General features: G+C 39.8%; 5 protein-coding genes across 5 annotated transcripts in view; 1 reads left to right on the top strand and 4 right to left on the bottom strand.

Moving 5' to 3' along the window:
* Positions 1-996, top strand: part of LOC104726604 (DNA-directed RNA polymerase III subunit 1-like) — a 13164-nt gene extending 12168 nt beyond the window's left edge. Inside the window, exons 27-28 of the mRNA XM_010445495.1 lie at positions 177-379; positions 621-996. Of these exons, the coding sequence (XP_010443797.1) occupies positions 177-379; positions 621-672 (255 nt within the window). The 3' untranslated portion in view covers positions 673-996. The remainder of the gene's footprint in view (positions 1-176; positions 380-620) is intronic.
* LOC104726603 (BTB/POZ domain-containing protein At5g60050-like) lies at positions 1026-3048 on the bottom strand. The gene is made up of 2 exons (XM_010445494.2): positions 2075-3048; positions 1026-1997 (listed from the first exon to the last, which is right to left on the bottom strand). The coding sequence occupies exons 1-2, from the start codon at positions 2621-2623 to the stop codon at positions 1050-1052; spliced, it is 1497 nt and encodes a 498-aa protein (XP_010443796.1). The 5' UTR covers positions 2624-3048; the 3' UTR covers positions 1026-1049.
* On the bottom strand, positions 6622-7904 carry LOC104726605 (putative F-box protein At5g60060). The gene has a single exon (XM_010445496.1). It carries the CDS (start codon positions 7887-7889, stop codon positions 6723-6725), a length of 1167 nt encoding a protein of 388 aa, XP_010443798.1. The 5' UTR covers positions 7890-7904; the 3' UTR covers positions 6622-6722.
* Positions 8529-10803, bottom strand: LOC104726606 (ankyrin repeat-containing protein At5g02620-like). The gene is made up of 3 exons (XM_010445497.1): positions 10440-10803; positions 9842-10254; positions 8529-9480 (listed from the first exon to the last, which is right to left on the bottom strand). Exons 1-3 carry the CDS (start codon positions 10801-10803, stop codon positions 8611-8613), a joined length of 1647 nt encoding a protein of 548 aa, XP_010443799.1. The 3' UTR covers positions 8529-8610.
* On the bottom strand, positions 11411-14375 carry LOC104729005 (probable serine/threonine-protein kinase RLCKVII). Its single transcript, XM_010447907.2, has 7 exons — positions 14240-14375; positions 13943-14064; positions 13663-13855; positions 13306-13427; positions 13026-13218; positions 11753-12168; positions 11411-11656 (listed from the first exon to the last, which is right to left on the bottom strand). The coding sequence occupies exons 1-7, from the start codon at positions 14373-14375 to the stop codon at positions 11411-11413; spliced, it is 1428 nt and encodes a 475-aa protein (XP_010446209.1).

The following is a 14838-nucleotide window of genomic DNA, read 5'->3' on the forward strand; positions in this document are numbered from 1 at the left end:
GGTATGAGTATAGACATTCGTCACATGATGCTTTTGGCTGATGTCATGACTTACAGGGTCAGTTCTAAGACACTTGAATCTGTTAATATGATCTCTATTCTCTTATAATATATATTTTTTTTTCTAATATTGTCATATTAATGATTAAATATGTCACTTCTATCTCTCTTGATCAGGGGGAGGTTCTCGGGATTCAAAGAACCGGTATTCAGAAGATGGACAAAAGTGTGCTGATGCAGGCATCTTTTGAGAGGACTGGAGATCATTTATTTAGTGCAGCAATTAGCGGAAAGGTTGATAACATAGAGGGAGTTACAGAATGTGTGATTATGGGCATACCAATGAAGCTCGGTACTGGGATACTCAAAGTCCTCCAAAGGTCAGATTTCATTCCTCTCTGTTTTTAAGGGTTCAGTTTGTGACTTTTGCTTATGACATTACTGGAGTTCTCTGGACTTATGTGACATCTCATCTTGTGTTCAACATATGCTTAAGCTTAATACTTATCCTTTCATTGTCTTCAGAGATTCTGGTATCAAATACCATTTTAGTTTGGTTTGTGCCGTCGCCAAATTAATCTCCTTTGTGAAACTAACTCTGTGGTTAATCTTGATCAACAGGACCGATGATCTGCCCAAGTTGAAATATGGACCTGATCCAATCATCTCTTGAAAAGACGGAAACAAAGGTTCATAGCAGTTCACTTTGCAGAATATATAGATGACAAGCAATGCAAGATCAGGCAGATGAATGAAACCAATTCTTGGGCTCTAACTCAACCACCCAATTGGCATTCTAACGGCTAAGCAAGGCCGGGCAATAATTTAGATTCAAACTAGAAATCGGATTTTTCATTTTGGTTTACAAAAGGGGAAAAAATGGTTCTGTGCCCTGAGAGTTTGGTTTCTTGTTTATGTTCTGATCATTGTTTTAGAATATCTCTGAGCCACTTTCTTTTGAATCTGTATATCTCAATGAAAGTCACAAATAGTAACAGCTTACCAGAGCAAAAGAAAAATACAGAATCTTATACTGCTTAGTATTTTGGGTTAGTCATAGAGTGTAATCTGCAGCTGCGATCCATCTGGCTCTGTCAAGACCTGTCTTATGAAAGCTCTTCTCCACCACACCTCGAATGCACGTTGAACATTTGGACAATCATCGCCTTTGCTCAGAAACCGATCAAACCATTTCATCAGAATCACCTGTTGTTGTCTCAACGACAAGGTCAATATGGTCTGGCTGAGTCCATCTTCCACAAGTTTCCTATCCAGAGATCTCGATGACAACCGTCTCATCCACCCGAAATCATCATACAAAGCCTCTAACCAGGTATTCAAAACCGCAAACCTAGTCTCCCGGTTCACCAAGACCCTTCCTTTACCTATACCAATACATATCTGCGCAGTGACCTTGCTTATTTCGTGTCTGTACATTGTTGGGATCTTGGAATGAAGATTCGCTAGCTCCTTTTGATCCGCCCATAGTTTCACAAACTCATCACACAATCTCTTCTCAATCAAAATATCTACCATCCACAGCATGTTATCAGCTTCTCTGGCGATTTCTCCCATCAAAGCACCACGGTCTTTCCCCGGATCATTCATCTGCGTAGTCACTTCAGATAAGCAAAGCACAAGAGATGTGAGACATCTATGGCACAAACCGTAGAGTGTGTCTTTAGAGACATCATAATCAGCTTCTTCTCTAACCAACTTAAAGATCAAAACTTTCATCTCTCGCCGAGCTTTATCATCTTTGGCTAGTAAAACACCAGTGAGAAGCTTCAAGAAGATATCATCCGTTCTAGTTCTCGTGGACGAAGTGGAAGGTTCAGATGAAACTCTCTGAAGAATTAAAGTGACTGAATCATTAGGAAGATGAAGCTCTTCAAGGCAAGACACAACAATCTCTTCTTCATCATCTGACCAAGGAACAGCTTCCAAATGCTCCAAACACGACGTTACCCCTTCATCAAACATTATAGCTGCAGAAACCTACACACGAAAAGAGATTCACATCAATCACAAAATCAGAGCAAACAAACCAAAAACACTCTAATGAAAAATCATACCTTGAGTAAAGCCAAGATCTTGAGGACAGTTTCACCGATCAACTTATTTTTGAGATCATCACTATACATCAAAACCACAGTCTCAACATATATCTCCAAATCATCACACTCACTAATCTCCACCATATGAGAAACCCCTTTCTCTCTTCTAGAATTCATCTTCTCCATGAAAAACCTACTCTTCTCCGATAAAACCTTCCGATGAACATCCATGGTGACTCTGTAACCGTCTTTTCCAACCACGGTCAGCTTAACATCACTTGGCCCGAGGCTGTGACCGTAAACGACGCCGTTCTTGAACTCCGTCAAGATTTGAGCCACGCGCGCGTGAGACTTCCTCCGTGGCGGCGACGGCTCGCGGTTGTGCTCATCAGACATCATGTCGAAAAGAGTCGGGTTTGAGCTGTGAGTCGATTCGTTCGGCGGAGGAGGCGGCGAGGCGGTGAAGAGTTTAACAGGAGGAGATGTGATTCTTGACGGAGAAAACGAGAGAGAAGGGTCTGCGATAAACCCTTGTTTGATCATCGCTGATACTTCTCTTGACGCCATTCAAGAAAGTTAACTTTTTTTCTCGAGCAAAAGAGAATTCCCGCGGGAAAAATTAGCTAAAGTCTCACTGAGTGAAAAAATAATCTCAAGAAAACAAACAAGAAAATGAGATTAATTTTTGGGGGAAACCACAAAAATCTTGTCGAGTTTCAGAAGAAGTTTAAAGAGAAGACAAAAGAAGATTGTGGAAAAATTGTTTTTCTTGGGAAAATAAAACAAAGACTAAACAAAAAAGGTCCGCAGATATATACACTAAGAAAAAATGAATTTTGGGAGAATCAGAATCCAAGAAAATGAAAGGACTTTGGATCTGTGAATTAGAAGTAGAACAACAATTGCAATGGGCGAGTGAGAGAAAAAGTGATTATAAAACCTGAAGAAAAAAAAAAAGAAAAAAAATGTTACTTGTTTTTAGGGATATGTATCTTTTACAGATAGACCATTATACTAGATTTGCCTCCATGTGCTCTTTCTCTCTTCTCCTTTATCTCACAAATACACAACTTTACCATTTCACTTGATATTCATATAGTTGAATTCCAGAGAAACCCAAAGGTAACGACAAACTTTTACGGTTGAAATTTGGCTTTTACTAGTATATCATTCATATTTCTAACATTTACATTTTTTTTTTTTAATAAAATGTAAAATTTATTCGAAAAAATACGTTTTTACATCGAGTGTTGCATAGTTTTAAAGAGTTTAAAGATTAATACATTGTATAAACTTCTAGCCTATCTTGATGCAAACCAATCTAACATGCATTTGTCATATTTTGTATCACTTTGTTCCCGAATAGAGGTTAAACGATTGCGTACTACCTTATCCAGCTCTCGAACCAGTTGTGCTGAAGGAGTCGGTTCTGCACCATGGCGGCGATTGTTGCGCTCTTTCCAGAGGGAGTGAACTGTGAGCTGAAAAGCGTATCTAAGCAGAAAGAAGCATTCGTTGCCAATGGACTTTTCTATGAGGAGAGTAAGCAGAGTTTCCCAGTTTGTGGAATATCGATGGGAGAGGAGTTTACCAACTAAAGCCGACCAAATCCCTGCAGAATAAGGGCATTGAAAAAACAAATGATTTCGGCTCTCTTCCGGGGCATGACAAAGAACGCATGATGGATCCACCGCGACGTTCCAACTTGTCATTCTATCACCAGTTGACAAACGGTTTTTAATAGCAAGCCAAACGAGAATGAGTATTTTGGTGTAGAATGCGAAAACCATACACCTTTATACCATTCGACACTAGGCCTGGCCTCCCTTATTGCTTCCCATGTATCGATTGTGGTAAATTTTGCTTTAAATTGGTCGCCTTTCCCCTTTCAGAACACAATATCCTCTGTTTGAGGTTGCCTGCGGGATCGGAATGCCTCTAAAGTGGTTGCAATATGATTGAGGTCAGCAGACCAATGTCTCCTCGTGCGGTGATTCAGAGCTGCATCTGCTACCGTATCATAAAGCTGAATTCCCATATCAATGCAACCACGCTGTCCCGTAATGTCAATCAGTTTCCCAAGCGAGGACCAATTGTCAAACCAAAACGACGTTGTGTTGCCACTCTTTACCTATGGGGAGGCTAGTTCTCTGTATTTCAGTAGCTTCCGCCACATCCAAGAGCCATTCTGGGAGTTGTTGTTCACCGACCAGAAAGAACCCTTGCGTAGACAATATACTCGAAGCCATTGAGCCCACAAAGAGGTTGATGAGTGAAACCGCCATATGAGCTTGAAACAACTCACCCTGCTCGCTTCGGTTAGAGATCTTAAGCCAAGTCCCCCTTCCGCTTTAGGTTGACAAACATCTGTCCATGCAACTTTAGCTTTCTTAGCATTCAACTCTGGGCCAGACCACAAGAAAGCTAAACAGAGACCATCAATCTCTTTAATACATGCGCTTGGAAGACGAAATGCAGACATCCAGAAATTTGTGAGACTATGTATCACAGAGCTTATCAGTTGAAGACGACCTACGAAAGAGAGGTGCCTAGCCGTCCATTGACCAATCTTACCCCTGATTTTTTCAACCAACGGCGTATAGTCACTTGAATTCATTCTCTTCGTCAGCAATGGGAGACCAAGATAGCGTACTGGTAGGGAGCCTGAAGCAAAGGGGAAGGTGTGGAGAATGTCAGCCATGTCACTTTCGCTCACTCCTGCCATGTATATAGTGGATTTTTCCAGACTTATCTGCAAGCTGGAATAGTCTGCGAACTGCTCAAATATGTGCAGAATGCCCTCAATAGAAGTTTTCGTCCCATATGTGAAAACGAGGATATCGTCTGCAAAGCACAAGTGGGTTAAGTGAAGATTCTTACATCGAGGGTGATATCCTATTCTGCGATCCGTTGCTGCTTGGTTCAACATGTGTGAAAGCACATTCATACATATAACAAAAAGGTGAGGAGATAGAGAGCATCCTTGACGAAGACCTCTTGCACTACGAAAAAGACCAGATAATTCTCCATTCACTTGAACTGAGAATGATGCAGTAGTAACACATAATTCGATCCATTGGATAAACTGTGGAGGGAAATCAAGAGCTGTGAGGACGTTGAGGAGAAAAGGCCACTGAACTGAGTCGAAAGCTTTTGATATATCGATTTTTATGGCACTACGGCTTGGAGGAGAAGCTTTGTGATAGTCTTTCACAAGCTCTGAAGCCAAGAGAACATTTTCCATCAACAAGCGATTTTTGACGAAAGCAGACTGATTCGGCAAAATAAAATCTGGGAGGAGGAGTTTCAACCGATTAGCAATCAATTTAGAGATAACCTTGTACAAAACATTGCAGCAAGAGATTGGTCTATAGTCCTTCATCTCTTTTACTTCTTTTTTCTTTGGTATTAGCGCCAAAACTGTTGTATTTACCCCCTTGGGAATAAAGCCGTAGAGGAACAAAGATTGTATTGCAGCCACAAAATCCTTCTTCACTATGGACCAAGTCTCTCTAAAAAATTCAATAGTGTAACCATCAGGGCCAGGAGCCTTATCGGATGGCATAGAGAACAGAACACCTTTAATTTCTTCCTCCGTAACAGTTTTCGTGAGACCATCTCCTGATGCTTCTGAAACCCTGAAACTAATCAAGTTCCCCAGTTCTGCAACCGAGATGCCTTGATAATTGTCAGGTTTAAAACCAAGAAACTCCCTGAAAAATCGCTCTGCCTCCTTCTTGATATCAGTTTGAGTAGTGACTATGGTACCATCAACACAAGTAACTTCTTTGATTGCTTTTCAAGCCTATCGAATTTTAACAGCATTGTGGAAAGCTTTATTGTTTCCATCCCCCACCTTCAACCAATATAGTTTTGACCTCTACTTCATAAACTTCTCCTCTAACTCGGAAACATGAAGCCAGCGAGCATAAGCTACCAACTCATTTCTCATGGATTGTGCTGAGGGACTACTCATCGTCTCTGTGTTGGCATTTACAGAGTGTAACGAAAGCTTCTGTTCGTAGTAAATAGTACATAGATATCTAACTTTACATCAGAATCTGGTCAGAAATAATTTTGGTAAATATGAAAGTATTCCCATCTGAGAGGGGTACACATGGATTTGAAAGCTGAGGGACAAAATCTATATAGAATCATCTATCTGGTCACTATATTAGAATTATGCGTTTGATTAAAAAGCAAATAAAACGATAACTTGGATTTTATCTCTTGGATCATCTTGTCAAATCAACTAACAAACTTTGTCGTGAGCTTGTAATAAAAAATTTACATACATATTCCACATATCAACCTCAAACTTGTTCTATCACCGACTACATAAATAAACAAAAAAGATGTTGTGGGAAGAGAAGGCATTAGTGGACCAAAGCATTAACTTTTTATACCTCCAAATTATGTGGCAAGAGACCTATCAGATTGTTTTATCAAACAAGTAGTAGAATTTATAACTTTGGTTACCCTCTCTCACATGGCAATTGTAATCGTTATATGTTGTAATCATCATGAATACTTATTAAATAGCAACACACATGCTTTGATTATAATATGATGTGAGATTCTGATATACATTACATGACACAATTAGCGCTTAAACACAATTATTAATTTAAAAGTTGGAAATACAGAATTGAAGGCCCAAATCACATTATGGGCCAAAATATTTGGGCTTTATAGGAAACACAAAATCACCCATCTCAAAGTCCACATTGAAGAGACCATCACCGTCACAGCATACTCCTCTGCTTCTTCCTCCATTCCTATAATCTTTATAGAAAATACAACCTCCGGCGAAATTTCCGGCCGGAATCTGAACGGAGTAAGAACAGTCATCTCCTATAAACAGAGCCACGTCTCCCAAATCTCTCACCTCTTCCCATCTCTTCTCTTCTCTCTTCAGCTTATAAACTCTAAACTCCACCGCAGATTTCGAACGCTCCGATATGGACCAGACGTGTTTCACGTATTTGTCAACAAGCAACACTTCTCCGTTGGGATGCTCCACAAGATGCTTTTTGTGACCACCTCCTCCGACCAAACCATCAGCCAAATCCGAAACCTTGAAACTCACATCGTAAATTACGGTTTTACCCTTGTCGTCTACAACGATGCAACAGTTCTCTCTGTACAACATCATTATGTCCTCGTAGATCACATTCCACGAATTATCCAAAATCTTCCATCTTTCTTCGTTTCCACTCTTCAAAAACCCTAATTTCCCACCACTGTGAATCGCCATTAACGCCGAGCCTTCTTCTTCCCCTGAAGACAAAATCACAACTTTCTCGGAGTTCAGAGACCAGAAACAAGAAGACATCTCGCCACCGCCATTGTTTGCGTACTCCATACGATAAGCTCGACGAACCAATCTCACATGAAACTCCTGTAAATCGATCTTCTCCGGGAACTTCTCAGGCAAGAAACTGATTCTGTCGTTTGAGAAGAGATCCAAGACTCGCATTTTCCCTGGAGATGTCTCTTGAAGCTTAACCAGCCAAGTACTCGCATTCATCAAAGGAGCTTCGAGTTTATAGACACTGCTCTGTTTCAGAATGAAGAAGCCAGAGGTTGATGAAGAAGAAGATGACCAAAAAGGAAGATACTTTGGGAATTTTGAAAAAGGACTGTTTTTGTTGTTGTTGTTGTTGTCGGAGAGAGGAAGAAAGAGACGCCACGTGGCGCAAACAGAACGGAGACAGATGAGATCAACGGTGTCTGATGAGCCGTCGTGGTCAAGACGATTTGAGATCAACTCAAGTATATCTAAAGGTAGATTAGACCATTGAGAAGGAAGAAGAGAAGAAGAAGACTCCATGGAAGAAAAACAAAAGTGAATGATATGATGAGATTGCTCTGTTTCTTCTTCTTGGGTTTAGGAATTTGGATCATATTATAAACTGTACAATATAATGTCAATATAATGTCGTTATGATTCATCTTTGATGTTGACATCATTTCTTATTTTTTGTTATTATAATAAAAAAATGTCCACTTTTGGTGGTAGTCTTTTCGGTTTTTATATGATGCATGATGTCTAATTTTGTCTATTTAAACATATATTATTAGTAAGTAAACCATGCTTTTTGCACGGATATCAATTTATATAATGTTAAGAGAATATATTTTGTTATTTTACAATGTCCATTGACCAATAGATTTTTTAAAATATCATATTCATAACAGTTGTATCATTTTGATAAATTTATTAAATATTGGCGTGTAGCGATTCACAATGATCTCAGAATCAAATTTTCTTATCCATTGATAACGTCTACATTGTTTTAAAATATATAGAAAGAAATTTAATTTTTTTAAAAGTTCAATACTAGTTTTAAACGTTTCCTTGAAATAAACTAAAGTTTCAAACTAACAATAATGGCCTCATACATATATCATAACGGAAGAAAAAACAAAAGAAATTACGGTTTAACTTCGTTTACTTCTTCCACACGCTTCAGTCTCTGTTTTCTACATCTTTTAAAAGATCTTTGAAGAACAAAACTCAACACATACACTTTTAATTTGTATCTAAATCACTAAATAGCATACATTCTCTTGGTTAACATCCCAGAAAATTCCAACAATCCTGATTGTCTCGATCTTGCCATAGACTCTTTCCTCGACTTTCTCACATTAGAAGCCTCGATCCGATGCATAATGACCCAATAACACATTGTCCCAAGCGTCGTGAGCATTATCGTTGCACCGAACACCGTCACTCCAACCGCTAGCCACCTCTCATCCTCACCAACCACCACGAACGCTAACGCCAAAAACGCTACCGATATCAAAACGCAAGCTACCCACATCAGCTTGTTTATCACAGCCATCATATTCTTCTTAGCCTTGTGCTCGATCGCAACCACTGAAGTCTGAACCACCACAACCGCTAAAGATATAAAAAGAGCGATTGAATCGAATATAAAGAAAATCGCAAACGCTGGTCTATCCGCTATATTCGCTTCTCCTAGGGATTGTCCAGGAGAGAGCGAACTCAATTCATCGGCGTATTGTCCCGGTACGGTGAAAATGGCCGCAAAAGCAACGGTGGCGATTAAAACAGCAACGACTGTGGTTGAGTTAATCGCATTGTCAAGACCTTCTATGTGCATTTTGTTAATGCGTTTAGCTATTCCTTGAACGCGTTTCCTCGTCTCTCGAGCGTGTTCTAACTGGTGATGAACTTCATGTTTGATGTCACTTACCGTTTGTTTGAGCTCACGCGCCACGTTTGGCCGAGTAGGGTTGTTGATGGCTTTAGCGGAGGGGACGCCGCGGGTTTTGAGAATCGCGGCAATCTCTGGATGGCCGGTTTTCTCAGCCGTGTCGAGCGGCGTTTCTCCGGCTCTGTTTATGGCTCTTGTGCTTGTGCTTGTCTCGTTGTTATCTAGAAGCAATTCCACTATCTGCAATCACATTAAAATCTCACTAAACTATATTTTCCAATATTTATCGTAACTTGTTAGTGAAGACTCGATTCTTTGTTTATTACTGAGTTTATTATACCGTTACATGTAATTCTCAACGTATAAATTTCGTTAAATGTTATACGTAACGAAAAGGGAGAAATTGGACGCTAAGAAAACGAAAAGCAGAGAAAGTTGCATGTACATTTTACAGTATCTATTTTACCTTTTAAAGCTACCTTTTTAAAAAGTGTTTTTCTTGAAACCACCTTGTATGTTTTAAATTTTCTCCTTATTTTTGTAAATTGTAAAGTGTTTACAAATTTTCTAAAAAAAAGGTTATTGGAGATGATTAGCATACCTTAATACGACCTTTCCTAGTAGCAACATGTAACGCAGTGTTCCCTTTCGAATCAACCATATTCAACGACGACCGATGTCCCTTCATCAGCTCAACCACCACATCGATGCTTTGTCCTTTCACCGCCATGTGAAGTGGCGTCTGACCTTTTTTATCGGTTCTCGTTGCCGTGTCCGGCTCAACCGCTACAATCGCCTTTACTACTTCCGCGTGACCATTCCTAGCCGCCGAGTGCAATGCTGTTTTCCCGTTGCTCTTTGCGATCGCGGCTAGGCTACTACCTGCGGCTTCTAGTAGATACTCTACAACTTCCACGTGTCCCTGAGCCGCCGCAGTATGTAGAGCCGTCGTGTTTGATAAGTCCACCGTCATTGCTAGCTCCGGATGTTCCTCCATTAGTATTCTCAAAACGTCTATATAACATATTCCAAATTTCATCAATGTAGTACACATCATGTGAATGTGGTTCCTCAAAACAAACAAAGATTAACACTTTAATCATGTGTTTATCTAAGTGTTTCTTCCCAATGCTTAAGATCAATATCACAAACTTTCTTTATGATTAAAAATTTTCATGGAAGTTGACAAAAATGCATACCCAATTCGCCTTGTTTAGCAGCAATGTGGAAAGGATCAAACCCATTTCTAGCTTTGGTCTCGGCGTCTTCAAGATCATAGTACTTGATGAGCTCTGCAACCACCTCCGCATCACCATATTCTGCCGCCACATAAAGAGAAGTCTCACCACATTGGTTCTGTTTCCGCAACAACTCACTTAGTTCCTCTTCTGATTCCATATGATCACTCAAAATCTCATTCACCGCTGAGAAATCTCCGCGTCTGATAGCCGAATGAAGCGGCGAATCTTCACGTTTTCCGGTCAGCTGTTTGGCCATTGTCTTTCTAACAAGGTTTGGTTTTGCAGCCATTGGCGCTGATGTCGATGTTGATGCTTCCTCCATTAGATCAACACGGTTTGCAAATAGATTCAATACCAACAAACGACTCCTATATCAAATGGGATGTAAAACAACATTAGATTTCGAAATGTTAACACTAATTATTTTATTGAAACATTTAAAGAGATGTGGATCCAAGTATAACCTACCAACCGAGAAAGCTTCTCCTGTTATATAGGATCAAGACTTATAAGACCTTTCACAACATGACTTGTAAAGTTTCAGAATCATCCATCTGATCCAGTTGATTTGGTGGGTTTTCACGGAAATCGAAATCAAATCTACGCATCGGAAACCAAAGAGATTGTTTTGAAAATTCCTAAAGGTAAGAACTATTCTGTTCTGTTATTTCCCCTCCCTCATCTTCTCTTCTATTTTTAGAAAGTTTAGTAACAGATAAATTAATGAAGACCAAAGATCTCAAACGTTGATTAACAACTACTTTACAGATGGCAATGTCTCAAAAGGTTCACACCCTGAACTTGTCTCATATCATAGAAGCAGTAACAAAACCATCCGTTACACAACCAAGTCTATAATATGTTTCTACTACAAAAACCAAAACCCAAAAAAAAAGAAAACCCTACATAATATCGCCTGATCAAACTTCTTATGTCGAACAACGTCTATCTTTCACCTGGGGCTTCTCCTCTGGGACCAGGTAAGCTGCAGCTTCACGAACCAACGTTTCCACAAAACCCATTGCAGGCCGTTCAAGTGGCTGCGCGTTTAAACACATCCTCGCAGTTTCAAATATTCTGTTTGAACCTTGAGCCGAGTACTTCTTACCGAGCGCAACATCAACTACAATAGGCGATTGCTCCAATCTAGTTATCAGACTCAACAGTGGCATTAACTGCAAAAGAAAAGTACATTCGAGAAAACCTAAGTTACTTCTGAAACACGAAACGTATAAAAAACAAAACCTAGATGTACAAAGTTTGAGTCATACCCAATCAGTGAGTTTCTCTCTCGCTTTAGGTCTATCCCGATCATAAGCTTTCCTGCCTGTGAAAAGCTCTAACAGAAAAACTCCATAGCTATAGACATCGGACTTGGTCGAAACCAACCCGAAGTTCTCTGTTTCCGGTGCGAGGTATCCTTCAGTTCCATTCTTACTGACCTCCCTCTGCATCTCAACACCGTCTTCATCGTAAGCGATCTTAGCCGCGGTTGCAAAACCAGTCAGCTTCGGGACAAAATTGTCGTCAAGCACAATGTTTGTGGCTTTGACATCTCTGTGAATCGAGGAAAGCCCCTGGTGTACGTAAACCAGACCTTCGGCTACACCCACAGCAATTCTCATCCTCGTGTTCCAATCCAAAACCCGAGTTGCTTGCGTTAGACCCTGAACCTGCCTCGCATTTGCTACAAACAAAAAGAGAGAACGAGTTAACAAAACCGGAATGAGTTGATTAGAACTAAAACAGAATTGATTAGTTTTGTATTGATTACCAAAGAGATGGTGGTCAAGAGAGCCATTAGGCATGAATTGGTAGACAAGGGCAGTGTTTTGCAGGCCGTAGTGTCTGCCGAGAAGTTTAATCACATTTGGGTGATCAGCTTCACGTAACGTTGTAATCTCTGCCACGAACTCACCAAGACCAGAAAAGTCGTCGCCATGATCATGAACCTTTGCAGCTCCAACCTAATTGAATCAATCAAAAGTTTCTGATTTCAGAAACTGGGTTTCGATTCTTTAACCAATAGAGTACAAGACTTTTGGGGTTCATACCTTATGAATTCTTGGGAAATTGCATCGATAGAGTTTGCCGACTTTGCCTTGGCCGATCAAATGTGTTATATCGAAGTTCTCGGTTCCTTCTACGATCTCATTCCATTGAAATTTAACGAAACCTTAAGAAAGAAAGATAACAAACAAGAAGAACCCTAANCCCTCTGCATCTCAACACCGTCTTCATCGTAAGCGATCTTAGCCGCGGTTGCAAAACCAGTCAGCTTCGGGACAAAATTGTCGTCAAGCACAATGTTTGTGGCTTTGACATCTCTGTGAATCGAGGAAAGCCCCTGGTGTACGTAAACCAGACCTTCGGCTACACCCACAGCAATTCTCATCCTCGTATTCCAATCCAAAACCCGAGTTGCTTGCGTTAGACCCTGAACCTGCCTCGCATTTGCTACAAACAAAAAGAGAGAACGAGTTAACAAAACCGGAATGAGTTGATTAGAACTAAAACAGAATTGATTAGTTTTGTATTGATTACCAAAGAGATGGTGGTCAAGAGAGCCATTAGGCATGAATTGGTAGACAAGGGCAGTGTTTTGCAGGCCGTAGTGTCTGCCGAGAAGTTTAATCACATTTGGGTGATCAGCTTCACGTAACGTTGTAATCTCTGCCACGAACTCACCAAGACCAGAAAAGTCGTCGCCATGATCATGAACCTTTGCAGCTCCAACCTAATTGAATCAATCAAAAGTTTCTGATTTCAGAAACTGGGTTTCGATTCTTTAACCAATAGAGTACAAGACTTTTGGGGTTCATACCTTATGAATTCTTGGGAAATTGCATCGATAGAGTTTGCCGACTTTGCCTTGGCCGATCAAATGTGTTATATCGAAGTTCTCGGTTCCTTCTACGATCTCATTCCATTGAAATTTAACGAAACCTTAAGAAAGAAAGATAACAAACAAGAAGAACCCTAAATCACTTTCGCAAGATCGAGATACTTGTTTCCCAAAAGAAGTTACTCTAATTAANATTCCAATCCAAAACCCGAGTTGCTTGCGTTAGACCCTGAACCTGCCTCGCATTTGCTACAAACAAAAAGAGAGAACGAGTTAACAAAACCGGAATGAGTTGATTAGAACTAAAACAGAATTGATTAGTTTTGTATTGATTACCAAAGAGATGGTGGTCAAGAGAGCCATTAGGCATGAATTGGTAGACAAGGGCAGTGTTTTGCAGGCCGTAGTGTCTGCCGAGAAGTTTAATCACATTTGGGTGATCAGCTTCACGTAACGTTGTAATCTCTGCCACGAACTCACCAAGACCAGAAAAGTCGTCGCCATGATCATGAACCTTTGCAGCTCCAACCTAATTGAATCAATCAAAAGTTTCTGATTTCAGAAACTGGGTTTCGATTCTTTAACCAATAGAGTACAAGACTTTTGGGGTTCATACCTTATGAATTCTTGGGAAATTGCATCGATAGAGTTTGCCGACTTTGCCTTGGCCGATCAAATGTGTTATATCGAAGTTCTCGGTTCCTTCTACGATCTCATTCCATTGAAATTTAACGAAACCTTAAGAAAGAAAGATAACAAACAAGAAGAACCCTAAATCACTTTCGCAAGATCGAGATACTTGTTTCCCAAAAGAAGTTACTCTAATTAACAGACTTGCTTGTGGTACAAGAAATCAGAAAACGAGAATAGTTCACGATCGTCAGAGTTCGATATTCCTAATTAAACTACTCACCTTCTTCGTCGCTAGTTTCCGATGAAACTGTTGGCTCCGGTGGTTGTGGTGGTTGTGGTGGTTGCGGTGGTTCCTCTGGATCTTGCACTACGTTACTTGAGCTTCCGCCTCCGAGACAGCACATGAAACGACTCATCGCAGCGATCGACGAAGATATATCTTTCTTGAGGCTTTTTCTAGTTTTGTTTTTATTTCCCGAGAAACTTTTTCCCGGAAAATGTAATTAGACAGAGAGAGAGAGAGAACTCTATACGAAAAAAACTAGAGCGAGAAAGAGATAGTCGAATGATGAACACTAAAAGAACTAGCCGGAGGATATATATATATATATATATATATGAGCTCTACTTCTTGAGTAAGTTTTTATTATTAATTATAAAATTAAATAATACACTAATTAGATTAGATTCATTGAATATATATAAAAAAAGATCAAAGTATCACACGTAAAAAGCCTTAAAAAGATGTTTAAAATATGTATCTATTTTGTGAAAATATAAAGACAAAGACTTGATCAATCACTATTAAAAATAGAGTAATATTAGTCAAAATTCATGAGTAAATGATTATTGTAGAACATAAATACTATAGCAAGTACA

This window comes from Camelina sativa, chromosome 11 (assembly GCF_000633955.1).
Source record: "Camelina sativa cultivar DH55 chromosome 11, Cs, whole genome shotgun sequence".
In the NCBI taxonomy this organism is placed as follows: Eukaryota; Viridiplantae; Streptophyta; class Magnoliopsida; order Brassicales; family Brassicaceae; genus Camelina; species Camelina sativa.

What these genes read in the sequence shown, in the direction of transcription:
- LOC104726603 (XM_010445494.2), bottom strand. Translation starts at nt 2,623, where the DNA reads ATGGCGTCAAGAGAAGTATCAGCGATGATCAAACAAGGGTTTATCGCA. An exon ending in AGATCTTGGCTTTACTCAAG is followed by an intron (nt 1,998 to 2,074) that starts GTATGATTTTTC and finishes TTTCGTGTGTAG; the next exon opens with GTTTCTGCAGCTATAATGTT.
- LOC104726605 (XM_010445496.1), bottom strand. Translation starts at nt 7,889, where the DNA reads ATGGAGTCTTCTTCTTCTCTTCTTCCTTCTCAATGGTCTAATCTACCT.
- LOC104726606 (XM_010445497.1), bottom strand. Translation starts at nt 10,803, where the DNA reads ATGGAGGAAGCATCAACATCGACATCAGCGCCAATGGCTGCAAAACCA. An exon ending in TGCTAAACAAGGCGAATTGG is followed by an intron (nt 10,255 to 10,439) that starts GTATGCATTTTT and finishes TATGTTATATAG; the next exon opens with ACGTTTTGAGAATACTAATG. An exon ending in CTAGGAAAGGTCGTATTAAG is followed by an intron (nt 9,481 to 9,841) that starts GTATGCTAATCA and finishes ATGTGATTGCAG; the next exon opens with ATAGTGGAATTGCTTCTAGA.
- LOC104729005 (XM_010447907.2), bottom strand. Translation starts at nt 14,375, where the DNA reads ATGAGTCGTTTCATGTGCTGTCTCGGAGGCGGAAGCTCAAGTAACGTA. An exon ending in ATTTCCCAAGAATTCATAAG is followed by an intron (nt 13,219 to 13,305) that starts GTATGAACCCCA and finishes TGATTCAATTAG; the next exon opens with GTTGGAGCTGCAAAGGTTCA. An exon ending in TCTTGACCACCATCTCTTTG is followed by an intron (nt 12,169 to 13,025) that starts GTAATCAATACA and finishes TTTTGTTTGTAG; the next exon opens with CAAATGCGAGGCAGGTTCAG.